Source organism: Vanessa tameamea, chromosome 23 (genome assembly GCF_037043105.1).
Source record: "Vanessa tameamea isolate UH-Manoa-2023 chromosome 23, ilVanTame1 primary haplotype, whole genome shotgun sequence".
NCBI lineage: Eukaryota > Metazoa > Arthropoda > Insecta > Lepidoptera > Nymphalidae > Vanessa > Vanessa tameamea.
Window position 1 is genome coordinate 4,666,436 of NC_087331.1, and position 15,576 is coordinate 4,682,011.

Below are 15,576 nucleotides of genomic sequence, written 5' to 3' on the forward strand. Positions count from 1 at the left end.
AATAAACTACTAAAATTTTACCATTTACAATATAAATATTATTTCAGGACGCAAAGCAAGCAACAATATTCCACCTACATAACGCAACGATGGCTAACATAACCGGCAGGCTCGATATGTATACTTACGACATCGGCAAGCAGCTGAAACTGACCGCCATACACAGAAACCGAACCTGGTCCTTCGAGAACAAGTACGAAGCAGTAGACAAAGAACTAAAGCAAGGAAGCAAAGTGACTTGGGCTGACGACGTTTGGATCAACTATGATATTCATGTTACTAATTTGACCATGGTAAGTATTTTAATTTTAATAATAATTTTTTGCACAAGCAATACTTAATTTACAAATCACTGTTCTTTTTTTCTCTCAAAAAACTTAAAATTGAAGTGAGGATGACAATTGCCCAATTGATTAGTGTCGAACTTGTGCCTTTTTTATTAAAAAAATATTGGATGGTGTTAGGGCTATAATTAAGGAAAATTACCCACCTGATGGTTAGTGGCTATAGACATTGGCACCCTAAGAAATATAACACCAATACGACACCAATCTCAGGAGCTAAGATGTCATGCCATTTTATACTGGCCGGTGACTGTTCACAGAACACAACAGCACTAAGTAGTCCTGGTTTTCGATAGAATATCTGGTGATTAAGTAATACCTACCCAGACGGACTTGTACAAAGCCCTCCCACCGGTTCATAATACAATCTAAAACGCAAATTAAATACACACACTGAAATATTGTATGCTGTGCAATTATACGATTGTTTTCGATACAAATTCATGTAATTTCCAGGCCGATACAGAATCTCAACAAATTATAATGGACGTTCGCTACCCGCTGCGCACGTTCCGCGTGACGGCGCTGTACCGTCTGCAGGACACGTTGCTGGACGGCACCGCACACATGTTGTGGAACGTTCGCGCCGAGAACAAGAGCGCGGAACTGAAAGGCAGATGGGAAAACCCCCCCACCAAGGAAGGCAACCTGCACGATGTTTATCTGGCGCTTTCTCATCCATCCTTTAGAAAGGTATTATTATTTTACAACATGTACTATTATTTTGTATAGGCGAATAAATTTGTTCTATAAAAAGTTTAATAATATGAATCTTCTTTAAATAAAAAATAAGTAAATATATTTCTCAGTCTTATTGTGTATGAATAAAATAATCGTATGGATCCAATTACTTGGCCTCGGGGACATTGTAATTCCTAAACAGAATTGCGGCACAATTCCTATAAAAAAATAGTGACCTCAATTTTAAATTAAACATTACGTTAATTTATTATATTTAAGGAATACCTTAACGTATATGTTTAAAAAATATGTATAAAAACAAACAACTTTAATAATAATAAACATTACTTTCAGGATGTAACACTAAAGGGGCAGTATCTAACCACTCCCGCGGTTATGTCCAACATCTCCATAGAGTTACAATACTCGGATTACGAAAACGAATACCTAAAACTTAGGTCCATACTAACTGATAACTCCAATGGGCCAATAAGAGATTATAAATTTGCCCTCAAGTGTACTCATCCTTCAACGAACTTGGACTTAGATATGAAATCAGATATAAATATATACAGTCGCTGGTATTACTTGACCAACTATTATAGATTCCAAAAGAATCTTTTCTATGAAAAGTTAAGGAGTAATAAGCTTTTGATCGATTTAAATAGAAGTGAAGTTAATTGGGAGGTAAGTTTGCTTTTCTATTTTGATTTTGAAAATAGAACAAAAATGTAATGAAAATTTATAATGACTTTATTATAGATCTGAAATATACTAGTAAAAAGTTTATTTTGATGCTTATACAGGATGCGTATAATTAATGTTTTCTTTTACAACAGCGCGCTAATGAAACCTATTTCTATAAAGTCAACGGTACCTGGTCTCTTGTTTACCCGAGATATCAAGCCAGAGGCTGCGTGTTACGACCTAACGCAAACGATACTGTTTTTGCTGAACTGTCAATGTTTGATAAAGCTTTGGTCGCCCATTATAATAGTACAGATGGTAAGTGTATCATGTATAACAAGATTTATATATTTATAAGTAAATAATTGTATCCGGCTCGAAGGACCAAATAATGTTTAATAGATTATAGTTGTTTATTACATTTATTAAAAAATATTACTATAATATTCCAGATATCTCATACCACATGATTGGAAGAATCGTAGACACGAGATCTGCCAAACTAAATGCATGGCGTAACTACGATGACGTCACTACCGTAGATGTAGCTTCCTATATTCGTTTGAATCACTCTCGACTTCTCACGAGCGCTGTAGTATGGCGACCGGAAATATTCGGCGAAATTAAATCACAGGCGCTCTTTACATTGAAACTTTTGTACAGCCAAATCAATGAAACTCTAGTCATCGTCAAAGAAGCTCCGATGGAAGCTCATCTCGCTTTACGGAACATTTGGAGCGATGCGAAACCGAGAGTCAGAGATTTCTTGGATGATCTAAACGACTTACACGTCATTAAGGATGATTTAGACGATTTCGAACGGTTCTTGAACGAATCTTACGACCTTAATGATTTCTATGTAAAGGATATAGTCGAGTTCACTTACTACGTATTAGATGAAATGGCAATCAGAAATCATTTGGAGAGTCTTCCGGGTTTCGTTAATGATATGTGGGGAATGATGGGTAACACTAGCTCGTCGATCAAGGAGAGTCTCACATATGTAGTGGACTCCATAAAAATGGCCTACTCGAACTTCTTGGACTCCATGAACAAGTTCCTCGAAGCGGATTTGATGGAATTAGTATCTGAGAAATTGGAAACAATGATATTGCAATATGACAATTTCGTAAGAGATTTACATATGAAGTTTTTGGACTACTGGGAGGAGACTTGGGTGAATGCGACCACGAGACTCGGTAAATATTGGCACGATTTGCTGAAATCTATTGAGCCTTTGTTCTTCAAAATGTTACATTACACGGAAGCGTTTGTTGTAACGATATGGAGGGGTATTATGGATTTCTTCCACGAACGAACTCACGAACTGACGGATACGCCATATTTCAATTACGTATCGACATTTGGTCATGAAATGGATCGGTAAGTTTGATTGTTAATATATTACTGAAATAATTGAAGATTTAAATTTAGAAAAAAAAATAAAAAAGGAACTTTTGTTGTATTTTGAATTCATACACATATTTAAATTTCTTATTTCAATGTAAAATAGCATGTATTAGTCAAAATAAAACAAGCCGACTTAACATAAAACAGGTGTTTATATGAAGAATCAATTAAATTGAATTAAAAACATCTGAAAAGTACCGAAGACAAAAACTAAACATTTTGTTTTTAAACTCAATCTAATTAAATATATAATTTATAAAAACTATTTAGTAGTTCTTAATTCTTATTCAGTGTTTTAAGGTGTAAGCATATGCAGTTCATTGTTAATATGCTTTTAAAATACCAATTGATTCCCATTTAAGTTACGAAAAAATATATATTATTTCTTAGAATTTATATTATAATACATAATATGATTTTGATTTTTTACTTGTGAAATATCAATTTAATATATAATATCGTCAACAGCATTTACAAAGATTTAGTAAACAATGACATTATAACGAATATCAAAAAGTACACGAGAAAGCTTTGGAACGTAATATGGGGTAAAATAGAGAAGTACATCCCCTTCACGGACGAGTTCAAACAGTTGTTCAACGAATTCAAGAACGCATGGGAGAACTTCTTGAAGACACCGCAAGTCGTTTACGTTAGAGAAAAGGTATTTTCTAATATTATAAATTCGAAAGTTAGTTTGTTTCTTTGTTTACGCTTAACTATTAAATCGATGATCAATAACTTAATTCTATTGTAAGTCATACGTGGACAAAGATGGACATAGTCCAAAAAAAAATCTCTTTCGGTCAATTTAAAATTATTGGGTAGGAATGGTCAAAGCTTAAGATGAAGAAGTAAATGACAATTTTGTAATAAAATAAATAAAATAATAAACATAATGAATACATACATAATAGTCAATACATAGAAGGTTATGGTAAATATGAATAGAAGTACACAGTATGTTTTAACAATATTTTACATGCGAAAATAGTAGTCTAAAATAATCAGTAACTAATGATTGATTCATAAAAAAAAAACTACGTATGTACTATAGTATCAAGAGGCATACGTGCGCCTGAAGTGGTGGTACGACTACTTCTTGATTGGCGAGGCGCTGGACAAGGTGTGGGAGATACTTTACGCCAAAGTCACGAGCATGGCCAAAACTGCGTTGCAGTATGAAGAACTGTGAGTTTGCTCTTTACTAAGCATATATGGTTTACGATTTAACGACTAATGTATTTTATTGAGCAAAATTCATTAGATTTTAAATAATTGCTAATAAAGAGTTAATCTATTATTGACATATTTTTGGAGATATTTATAATTTAACTTTGTATATAGAATTATTACTATCCATGAATCTACAATCTACAATCCAAAAACTTACGAACGCACATTCAACAGACACCGGAATCCGAAAACTAACTTCATATTCGACCCACACAAAGGAGAAATACTATTGGAACAAAAGTTACCAATGTCCTGGCACGCTTTCAACCGGACACCGGACTTCAGCGAGATCTCCGAGTACAGGACTGTTAGGGACTTCATGGACGAATGGTTGACCAGCAACAGAAGCATCTGGGCCTATTATTACGATCTACGACCTTACATGGACTTTAACAATGTAATGCCACCATTTGCAGGTATGATGTGGACCGACATGTAAAAACTCTTTTATTTAATTAGATTTCTATTGGCATTTAAAAAAAATAATTTGAGACTTCAGGTCAAGATTTCGCAAAAGATGACCTGATCTGGTAATTTTACAGCTGCTCCTAACAATACTCATAAAAATTATATTCAAATCCATATTTCTTAAAGTTAATGTCATATCATATCATGTCAGCTTTAAAAGTTTACGATAAAAACAATAAATATTTTATGTATGATAAATTATTAAGATTTTCCATTTTTTAGGGTTGGCAATGATGACTGGCCAGGGCACTCTGGTTACTTTTGATAAACAAGTGTTCACAATATCTGAACCGGGAACATTCCTACTGACTAAAGACTACAGACAGAACAACTTCACCATACTCATGGAGAGTAACGCCGAGGGAAGATATGATTTAGTTATCCTAACGAAACGGAATCTCATATTTATCGACTTGTACAAAGAGGTGAGAATCGTTTGCATAATAACATAATATCATTTTTTTATTTACATAGTTCAATTTAATGTATGTTTACCATGAGAACCAGTTCTGAATGGTCAACAGCATTAAACTCAATCAGTCACAATATCAAGTAGTGACAAGTAAAGTCAAAAACAAACGACATTTATTTCTTACTGTACAATACAGTTGGATCTTCTGATCTCGACATCGTTACACGGTTCGAGATGATTACCACACTATGCCTTGAAATATTAGCCATCTCGGACTCCGAATGACGTACACCACGAGATTGTCTTGGGATTTCTTAATTGTCAGTTGAAATACTTAAAAAATACGATGTCCGTACGTTGTGCTGCGGCTCTTGTTTTAACGGAAAGTTCACCTGGAACTATTGCGCTGATATTTATATTAAAATAAAATATTTTTTATTAATTCCAGCAAGTTTCATTAGATCGAATAACACCACTTAATCTACCAGCTGTTGTGGATGACCTGGTGGTAGACAGACAAACCGACACACTATCTGTCGAAGGACAGATCGGCATGGATATAGAATGCAACCTTCTTTTCCGTACTTGTAAACTGGAGGTTGCAGGTAAGAGATTAGGGTTCCTCATATATTTGTATCACTTTATTTATTATTTAACTTTATTTATTTTTAAAGGACGATCACAAACTAATCGTTATATCGGTAAATTAAATGAAAACTAACATTTTGCAATTGTTACTAATTTATTTTTATTATCTGTGTTATAAACTTTTCATGCGATTTGTATTTAATGCAGAGGATCTACGTTTCAATTTACTTTAAAATTTTATTACTTCTCAATTAAATCATTTGATTTTTAAATATTCCTGTGTTTATTTATATTATTATTAATATTCAGGTTGGTACTACGCCAGCCTCGGTGGTCTCCTCGGCACATACAACAATGAGCAATACGACGAGCTCCAGTTGCCCAACAATTCCATCGAGACGAACATCGAGCACCTCGCCCACGCGTGGGCGGTGGAGAACGCGACAACACACACCCCTCCGCAGAGATATAACAACACGGCCTGTGACAAGTTCTTCAGAAATAAAGTATCTCCATTACATCCCTGTTTCTCATTGGTAAGTCATTATTAATTTAAAACATTTATTTAATTATTAAATTGTTTTGCCGTCGGTATCAATGATTGTTTTGAGATTGATTTTAAAAAAGGAATAATTATTTATTAGTGGTCAAATATAATGTGTACTTAAAAATAAATGTTTATGTACAATCGTGTGATTAAAAAACGCGTCTTTTTAATTAATTTATTTTGATGTACTGAAAACAAATATATGTATGTACAGATACAGAAGTAGTTGACGACATATGTTCATTATTAACACCGGTGGTAGGAATTTCTGCCACGACACATGAAAACATAGTATTACCCATGTTCCGGTGGTGCTAGAGCCAGTACTCTCACACACTGGTGTAGTGTCATGGCGTGGGCCATAAGGTAGCTCCGAACCCTCCCGGCAGATCGACGCGGTGCCGTTCTACGAGCAGTGCGTGGGCGGCGCGGAGGCGTGCGCGCTGGCGGCCGCCTACCGCGAGCTGTGCGCGCAGCAGCACGTGCCCACGCACGTGCCCGACCACTGCGTGCAGTACGTACACGGCTTTACTTCCTGATATTGCCTATTTAAATGCGGTATAGTGCGCTGTAGTCCACTGGATACCCTACCAAAGATTTACGATATTCCATTAAATACTTCATGTAAATAAGACCCAAAATCTATTGAGTATGATAAGATATGAGGTGGTCCGTATGGTAAGTAAAATGTAGCGGTATATAAACAAATACTATATAACTTGTGTCGATTATTATGTCAGACTACTGCGTAACATATAATATTATAGTAAAGACGTGTGTGTGCAAACCCAGCACTTCCAATTCTCTGACACGTATAACACCGACGATTTCTTAACTTCGATGACAGACTCAATGTCCCTAAATGACACAACCTATCATTAGACCCGGAACCTTGAAATTACAGTCACTTAAGCTAGAACCACAAGACAATAAAGTATATACAACACTCGTACTTATGAAATGATTTGTTAAATCTCGATTATCTTCAATTAATATTAAAGGGAGAATTCATCGATAGTGTTAAATTATTTACTAAAATATTTGTCGCTCTATCTTCATTGGGTTAATTAAGAAAAGCTTTATAATACTAAAACAAACATAAACATAAATACAATTAGGGAAAATTTACAATGAAAAAAATGTAAACTCTCTTTCCAGATGTATCACACCTGACGGAGATGTCGTGGAAGAAGGTTCATTCCTACAGTTGCAGAACGTCCCTAACTCGATGGATGTGGTATTCGTCATCGAAGCTCAATATTGTAACAAGAATATTCGAAAAGCGAAAAACATCGACATGTTCGTCGAGACTTTGGACAGCAAGTTCCAAGGGAACGGATTTTCTGATAACAGGTAATTTTGAAAAAAATTGTCATGAAATTTCAAAAATTATATACAACCTGCAGCAGACCCTGGAGTTGTATTCTGCTGTAAAGATTAAAACATAACCATAAAAATAGAGAATTTTAACGTATTCTTTGTAATATTCATATTGATGTTAAACATCAATATATTAAGTAAAGTATAAAATGGTGATTGTAATGTTACCTAGAAATAAAAACACTCAGGTACATCAAACTACCAAACTACAACAAACAATAAGAGGATATACCAAAGGCACGGACAATACTTATGTGGAAATTAAAAGACTTTTTTTTTAAAGTACTTATTTGTCACTAGCTTTTTTATGTGTTCTCTATAAACCTATTTTTTGGTTTTCATAATTACATAACGTATCGTCGTTAATATTTAAAACTGTACTCGTATATTACCTATCCTGTAGATTTTTTTTTTTTTTTACATGATATTTTGTCACTTCCTTAATACCAATTATAACGAATACATTATATATTACAAATCATCGCTTGTTGTTCAAGAATTAGATTTCCTAAAAAATCTATCTCAGTTCACACCTTCATCATAATAGTAATATTTTATGTTTAATATATGTGGTTATCTGCAGTTTGTATGTTCTTTTATAATACATAGACAGTCCATTTTTATATATCATTTTCGAATTCTCAAACTCAAAGTAAAGAAAATATTCCATTTCTAATTCTTTTTAAAATCAACAGTCGACGTAATTTAGGATAGGAATGTTCTTATCACACGTGTGCGCGCAGGTACGCGGTGGTGGCGTACGGCGGCGCGGGCGTGTTCCGGCGGCCGCGCGCGCTGTACGTGCAGGGCGCGCTCTTCACCAGCGCCGTGGACGTGCCGCGGCACTTCGAGGCCTTCCAGATCGGTACGCCGCTATTCTATGCCCTTGACATATCGTTGTACTTAACTGCTCGTCCTAAACTACAAAGTATGTCTAAAGTACCGAGTGTCATAAAATACTGTGATTCTAGCTTTTATTTTATTTGCCAAATTAGATATTACAGATTTTTTTTAAAATTGTAATATTATTGTACTGCTTTTGAAGACTGTTTAAAAAGTAGCTAAAGCACTTGTGTTATGGCAAAATAAGACGTAACGACGATACCACAAACAACCAGACCCAAGACAACATAGAAAACTAATTAACTTTTTCTACATCGACTCGGCCGGGAATCGAACCTGGGACCTCGGAGTGGCGTACCCATGAAAACCGGTGTACAGACTACTCGACCACGGAGGTCGTCATACATTTTTTTATTAAATTTTTAATAACAAACACTACAGTTACCAAAGTATAAAACGAAGTGTTGCCTTCAATTTAAATGGCTATAGCAAAGATTTGTTTAAATAGTATGTATGACCTACCCCTGCCCCCCTCCAGACAAGAACTCGCTGGTGCGCAGCAACACGACGGTGAGCGGCGACGCGCTGTCGGCGCTGCGCTTCGTGACGTCACTGCCGCTGCGCGCCGGCCTGCCGCGCGCCGTGCTGCTGCTGCCCTGCACGCGCTGCGACGACTCCACCAGCTCGGTACGTCTTTAGACTCGTACACCTCTCTATCTACACTTATATTATAAAAACGAAAACAACTCTGTCTGTCTGTTGCTCCTTCGCGGCCAAACTTAGTGAACGGTATTTGATGAAATTTTGTATAAACACCCGACAACCAATCCATAAAATGCGTACGAAGCCGCAGGCTGAAGTACTTTATCGCTCGTGCCGTCATCGTTCGTAGCCTTCTGGATTACTGACGACTAATATCTATTAAAAACATTGAGATAAACCGATAGACAATTCCTACTTATTTATATATAATAAGGTAGATATACTGCTAACATATTCGAAGACAAGTGACACCTAACATGATTATATATTTATTACATTTGTTACGTGTGTATTACAGTTTGACTATTCTACTATTTACCACAACTTGATGGAGAACTCCATAACCCTGCATGTCCTGATGGACGACGACTTCTCGCTCTCGAAGAAAAGAGCCGCCAAGTATCTCTTTGGTAAGTTTATCTAGTTTGTTTTTGCTTGTAAACCAAAATATCGTCTATTTATACATAAACAGTTTATGACAAAATAGTCCAATACATGTTCCACCCGTGTTTGACAACCGATTGTGAGAAGGGCTACTATATTTGTACCTTAAAACACGTAAAAAATATCTTCGTCATCATACGGAAAATAAAACAAATCGAACACATCCTAATATTATTTGTGTCCTTAAATAAAGATTTTTTTTCAGTACCAAGTAAGATAACTTCTAATAAGATATTTTTAGTAATAATAAATTGTTTAAATATAACATATTTGTATTGTGTACGTAACACAAGGTGTGGACAGCATGTTGGCGTATACCAATAAAGATTACGAAAGACTCGTCGGTGACCCCGGACTCCGGAAGCAAGTGAGACTGCCAAAGGATAAACTTGGACTATGCACTTCTCTCGCATTGGAAACTAACGGTATGAAATAAAAAAAAACACTTATTTAAAATATTAATAGGTAACAGTAAACATAATTGCTGACTGTAGACACTGAGCGCTAATTTCAAAAGAGTTTGGGTACTTTGACCCACGAAGTAACCTACTCTGGCGATTTTCCAGTTAAAATGTATTAATAGAATTCTAAGAAAACTGTTACTGAATAAATATATATGTATATGTTCGATAAGCAAACTCTTAAGGAACAATTACTAATTTTGTTCAGTAGTCACGGGTTTTTTTACTTAGTAACATTAGCGTTCATTTTTTTATATAATTTAGGTAAGCAGACGGACAAGAGTGACCACTTACCTTATGGTAAGTGGTCACCATAGACATTGGCGCTATAAGAAGTATTGACAATTCCTTACATCGTCAATGCGCCACCAACCTTGGGAGCTAAGGTAGTACGTCCGTGGTGTCTGTAGTTTTGCCGACTCATTCCCTCTTCAAACTGAACATAACAATACTAAGTATTGCTGGATAACTAAAAACCTTATGAATTGTGTAAATAATACAAGTATTCGGTGTAGGTACCATCTGGGCAGGCTCGAAGTTGTCGGGCGAGCGCGGCGCGGCGCGGCGCTTCGCGACGGTGGCGGGCGGCCGCGCCGCGCACGCCGCGCCGCCCTGCGCCGCGCCGCGCTGCGAGTGTCGCGCCGCCGCGCTGCACTGCCGCCCCTGCGCCGCCCGCGACCCCGTCTGTATCCCGACTCCGTAACCACATACACACACACTCAGCCTTTTCTCAATATAATATCATTTTTCTATAAATCATATTATAGTTGTCCTAAACATCTTCCTACGGCATTTTTGCTGATTGGGACGAAGTCCTATTAAGCAGCTTACAGTAGAGTGAACTGGCAGAAACCGTCACATATGGAAAAACGGCGACCTTTCCCTCCTCTATTATTGAAACTTATTTTTTTGTAATTGACTTAATTCACATCGAAAATCACATGAAATAACAAATAACAACTTAATTTCGTGTCTTTTAATTATTCTCAAGTGTTATTCAATTATTTCATTATGTCTGTTATTTAATACATCATATATAGCAAAAGCAAATAAGTTCCAACCGGTTATCCCACGATACATCTTATATTCATTTTCCTTATTTGTAACGTATATCTAAAAGCCATTGTATATAACTCTTTCTTAAAATAAGTCAAGATAAAATGGGCTTATTTTAATATTACCATATTTATTAACGAATCATAAAGCTTATTATTCGTTGTTGTTTATTACTAGTATACAAACCTTCAAACAGCGATCTTACGTCATTTGTTTCCAAGTTCCATTATCATAGTTCACAATTCTACCGCTAGATGTCGTTATACATGCTATGAACATTTCTACATCGCGCTGGCCAGATTTTCGTTGGCGTAATGACTACCCCAAGTTACGATTTTGAAAGCATACTTACCTGGCGTAGGGGACACCGTGATCATTAAGGCGGTTCCCCCAGAGCGAGACCTATCCATTGCACTGCGGATGGGTTGACCTCTGCGATTATCCCTAATGCGGATAACTCGGACGCGTAATTTTTGGTAGTGGGGACTGCGTACGCGCTGTCCCCCTCATAATTTTAAAATATTCATTAAATAAGCAACGTTACACAAACTTATTTATATTTATTAATATTTCAGCTGGAATTGTCATTCTGGAACTCTGATGACATCGACGAATTGATCGATATGGCGATGGACCCACCCACGCTGCCGTCTTTTAGATGATAAAAATTAGTGTGTATTAGTGAAATGAAAAAACAAAATTATAATAACTCTAATCTACGACAGATTATTTTTGTAAATTATTAATTATTCGATTGAATATGTTTTTCTTAGCTAGTAATTATGTTAATAATTAAAATGGATAATTAATAAAATACACGATACTTAATCAGTCTTTTATTAATAACGACAATACTACTATCACGCTGTAAATAAGGGCTTACCAAGTGTAGATCAATTTAACTTCAATGTGGAGAATTTTCTTAATCAGACTCTTATTAATAATAATAATACAAAAAAAAACAAAACTAGAAGCCCTTTACTAAAGTACTTTACATAAACTTTTCAAGTCAACTATTTAATAATAAATTGTCCATAATAAACTCTAACAAATATAAAATACAATAGCTTACACAAAAGAGTAATTTTCAACTACATTATATAGTATTCAAGTTAACAAAGATAGAAAAAACGTGTCATGCTTGGTGATATATTAAGCTTAATATGTTGTAGATTCTATAATTAGTAGATATTGCATGACTTCTTATTAATTATTGCATGAATGTAGGATATACAAAGTTTCAATAATACAACAAAGTAACAAATTAATCAGCTATTTCTAGATTAATAGTGTGCCAATTTTTTTATTTTATTTGTTCAATCTGTAAGCCAACATCACACCAGCTAAAAGCAGAACTATTGCTGAAGTTTTATATAATATATTATAGAGAACTTTGCTTTGACCCCCAACAGAGTTAACTATCAAATTGTTCATTAGAAAAACTTGACTACTTTCTTCTATAAATGCTTGCTTTTCATCTTCTGTCATTTTTTCTGCTATCTCGTTCATTGCTTGTCGGAAGTCCTTCTTCAGTTGAGCAATATCAACATTAGTGAAGTCTGTCACTCTGTCAATATATTTATTCATATCTGAATTACCTAAAATTATATACAATAGTTATTAATTAATTGAAAAAAGTTTTTAATAAGTAAATAATTTTTATATATTCTATGTACATACCATCACCAAAAACATTTCTCTTCTTTGCAAGAATCTGTCCACCGCTCAATAAGCCTAAGTATAGGTGATATACATAAGCCATCAGAAGTTTTGGATTTTCTCTTTCAAGGTTTTGTAAATGTTCTAAATAGTTCTCCAATGCCAAGGATTTGGGTAAAGACTGCCAGTTCTCACCAAGATAATGTACCAAGTCTTCTTCAAAAGCATCTTTTCTGGAAGAATAAATACAAAAATGTAAAATAAAATTTGAGTTAAGACAAATTATTACTATGTTGACTTTATCTTTCTCAATATGTCATTGAAATATACAGACTATGGCTAGGTTGTATTAAAGGTCACGACTCAATTCCCAATCACAAGGAACTTGCTTTGTACAGACACAAAGATGTTTGATGTATGAGTGTGTGTATGTTTCACAACAAAGAATGTATGCATCCCATTCAAAGTGAAAGACATTTTAATATAATTATGAAAGGTAATAAAATTAATTTACCTGAGTAGTACATCAGTCACAAATAACTTCTCATAATCTGTCATATTTAACCTTTTCTTAGCATCTTCAAGGAACCCAAATATGTGATAAAACACAAATAAACCTCCACCCCACACTGTTTCATCACTTAAAGCTGTAAAAAATTGCAAATTATAAGTAATACCAAAAGGACAAGATTTCATTTAAAAAATACAGTAATAATAAGCGATTTACTTACAAATAGCAAACTTTGCGTTTACCAAGGCGTCACTGACTGAATGAATTGTTCTTGTCGCTTTACGCACACGAGTGGTAAACAATACTTCTTTTTCCGCCATTCTTTAAAATTACTCTTTTTGTGTACTCTTTACAACGTTTTATCTAAAACTATTTTACGCCGATGTCGAAATGATTAATGAAAATGAAACTGAAGTCTAATAAGTTTAAAAATAAAAAATTGACAATGACATATGTGAATTGATAACTGTCAAAGGACTGACTGCGGAGCGAAATGCACGAACTGCTCACTTATATCCTAATTTCTTATATATGTCTAATACATTAAAATCATTTACATTAAAGACAAAATTTAAAATAACTTCTGAAAATTTATGTTATAGAGTAAAATTGGCTCTGTGGGTATGACATCTAAAATTTAACCTAAGATTATCGTTAGGAAACCTGCACGTTTTTGGATAAAATAATTATATTATAATGTATATCGCACTACCCAGCAATCCCCATAAGAGAGGCACGGTGGAATTACCTCCTATTTTTCATCTCAAACGGAGATGGAGCTTTAGCCCATCCGTTATAGGCTGTTACTTATTTATTACTTGTTAATTGTTATGTTCTGATAGTCTGATTACGTTATAACAAAGACAAATACTTTATTTAATTGAAGTAACCACCCATATATATATTTTTTTCTATTTGGCCTAATGAAGCTCTCTTTTTGTTTTAGTATAAGATTGTTTACATACGACAAACTAGCAACAGCGCCAGATGAAAAATGAATGCGAGCGCAAACTGCAAAGCAATTTCTCATAATGGTTCACCTGATCAATGATAACTGTTTTTAATTCGATTTAAGCCCCTTAATTTAAAAAAATCCTTCCTCAATTCTCATCAACGTTTCATAAGGAATTCCTGTGCAACATTTCGTTAATTTGACCCATTATTTTGCATATTGGACTGTGCATTGTATGTCAGTTATTCAATTTAAATTTATTATGTATATACCAAATAATAAAGTGAATGTGAAATGCAAATAATAATGATTGATTATGCTTATAAAATTGGTCTTTCGTAATAAAAATAAATATTTGTACTCGATTTATTATTAGAAATGTATACTTCATATAAAAATAAATATGTATACTATATTATAACTATAATAACCTTACAATACCACAATGGACAACATAGACTCACTTTTAAATAGTATATTTTAGCTGTTGACTCTTATTTTAAATTAATAAGTTTACTTAAATCTCATGTACCATACTAATCTATAAGACCTTCATTTGTTCAATTCAGCGTTGCAAAATAGTTGACCTCGAAAACTATTCAGGATATCGATAGTACTATCGATAGTATCGTATTGATCAATACTACGATACTATCGATAGTATTGATAGCTCTCCGTGAGCAATACTATCGATAATGGCAATACTATCGATACTATCGATATTATCGCTAGCTCTCTGTAAGCAATACTATCGGCAGTAGCAATACTATTACTACTATCGATAATATCAATAGTTGTGGACTATCGATAGTTTTGGACTATCGATAGGCGGCGATTTTTTGATAGTATTGGTTTTTTAATGTAAGTAATGTATTCGTAATGTATTCTAATCGCTACACTCAAGATTACTACAAAAAGTTTCATTATAATGCCACCGTTCTCCTAAAAGTTTTTTTTAATGTTATGAGTATTTATAATGTTTATTCATAATTCAAACACAAAAAATATTGGCAACATTTTTCACATTAAAATTTTTCATTATTTCTTATTCCGCACAAAATGTCTTAATTCTAAAAACAAATATTGTGGTAAATTTAATTTCATTTATTTAAATATACACTATATTTGGTCTACT

At 34.4% G+C, this 15,576-nt stretch overlaps 2 protein-coding genes and 1 non-coding gene across 3 annotated transcripts in view; 2 read left to right on the forward strand and 1 right to left on the reverse strand.

Annotated features, from left to right (window-relative positions):
• Positions 1-12,147, forward strand: part of LOC113401936 (uncharacterized) — a 44,997-nt gene extending 32,850 nt beyond the window's left edge. The window contains exons 51-69 of the mRNA XM_026642016.2: positions 48-293; positions 801-1,037; positions 1,380-1,712; positions 1,865-2,030; positions 2,165-3,095; positions 3,591-3,786; positions 4,180-4,313; positions 4,533-4,774; positions 5,049-5,251; positions 5,687-5,843; positions 6,136-6,362; positions 6,763-6,887; positions 7,532-7,726; positions 8,497-8,618; positions 9,135-9,283; positions 9,657-9,768; positions 10,096-10,227; positions 10,779-10,945; positions 11,895-12,147. Of these exons, the coding sequence (XP_026497801.2) occupies positions 48-293; positions 801-1,037; positions 1,380-1,712; positions 1,865-2,030; positions 2,165-3,095; positions 3,591-3,786; positions 4,180-4,313; positions 4,533-4,774; positions 5,049-5,251; positions 5,687-5,843; positions 6,136-6,362; positions 6,763-6,887; positions 7,532-7,726; positions 8,497-8,618; positions 9,135-9,283; positions 9,657-9,768; positions 10,096-10,227; positions 10,779-10,945; positions 11,895-11,981 (4,161 nt within the window). The 3' untranslated portion in view covers positions 11,982-12,147. The remainder of the gene's footprint in view (positions 1-47; positions 294-800; positions 1,038-1,379; positions 1,713-1,864; positions 2,031-2,164; positions 3,096-3,590; positions 3,787-4,179; positions 4,314-4,532; positions 4,775-5,048; positions 5,252-5,686; positions 5,844-6,135; positions 6,363-6,762; positions 6,888-7,531; positions 7,727-8,496; positions 8,619-9,134; positions 9,284-9,656; positions 9,769-10,095; positions 10,228-10,778; positions 10,946-11,894) is intronic.
• Positions 11,664-11,825, forward strand: LOC113401946 (U1 spliceosomal RNA). Its single transcript, XR_003369185.2, has one exon. It is a non-coding gene; the product is annotated as a U1 spliceosomal RNA (small nuclear RNA).
• Positions 12,141-13,885, reverse strand: LOC113401944 (heme oxygenase 1). Its single transcript, XM_026642031.2, has 4 exons — positions 13,710-13,885; positions 13,493-13,625; positions 13,000-13,211; positions 12,141-12,917 (listed from the first exon to the last, which is right to left on the reverse strand). Exons 1-4 carry the CDS (start codon positions 13,807-13,809, stop codon positions 12,628-12,630), a joined length of 735 nt encoding a protein of 244 aa, XP_026497816.2. The 5' UTR covers positions 13,810-13,885; the 3' UTR covers positions 12,141-12,627.
• Between the last annotated feature and the right edge of the window lie 1,691 nt (positions 13,886-15,576).

Coding starts and splice junctions, on each gene's coding strand:
- LOC113401944 (XM_026642031.2), bottom strand. CDS start 13,809: ATGGCGGAAAAAGAAGTATTGTTTACCACTCGTGTGCGTAAAGCGACA. Junction 13,626..13,709: donor AAACGCAAAGTTTGCTATTT/GTAAGTAAATCG, acceptor AATTTTTTACAG/CTTTAAGTGATGAAACAGTG. Junction 13,212..13,492: donor GTGACTGATGTACTACTCAG/GTAAATTAATTT, acceptor TTATTCTTCCAG/AAAAGATGCTTTTGAAGAAG.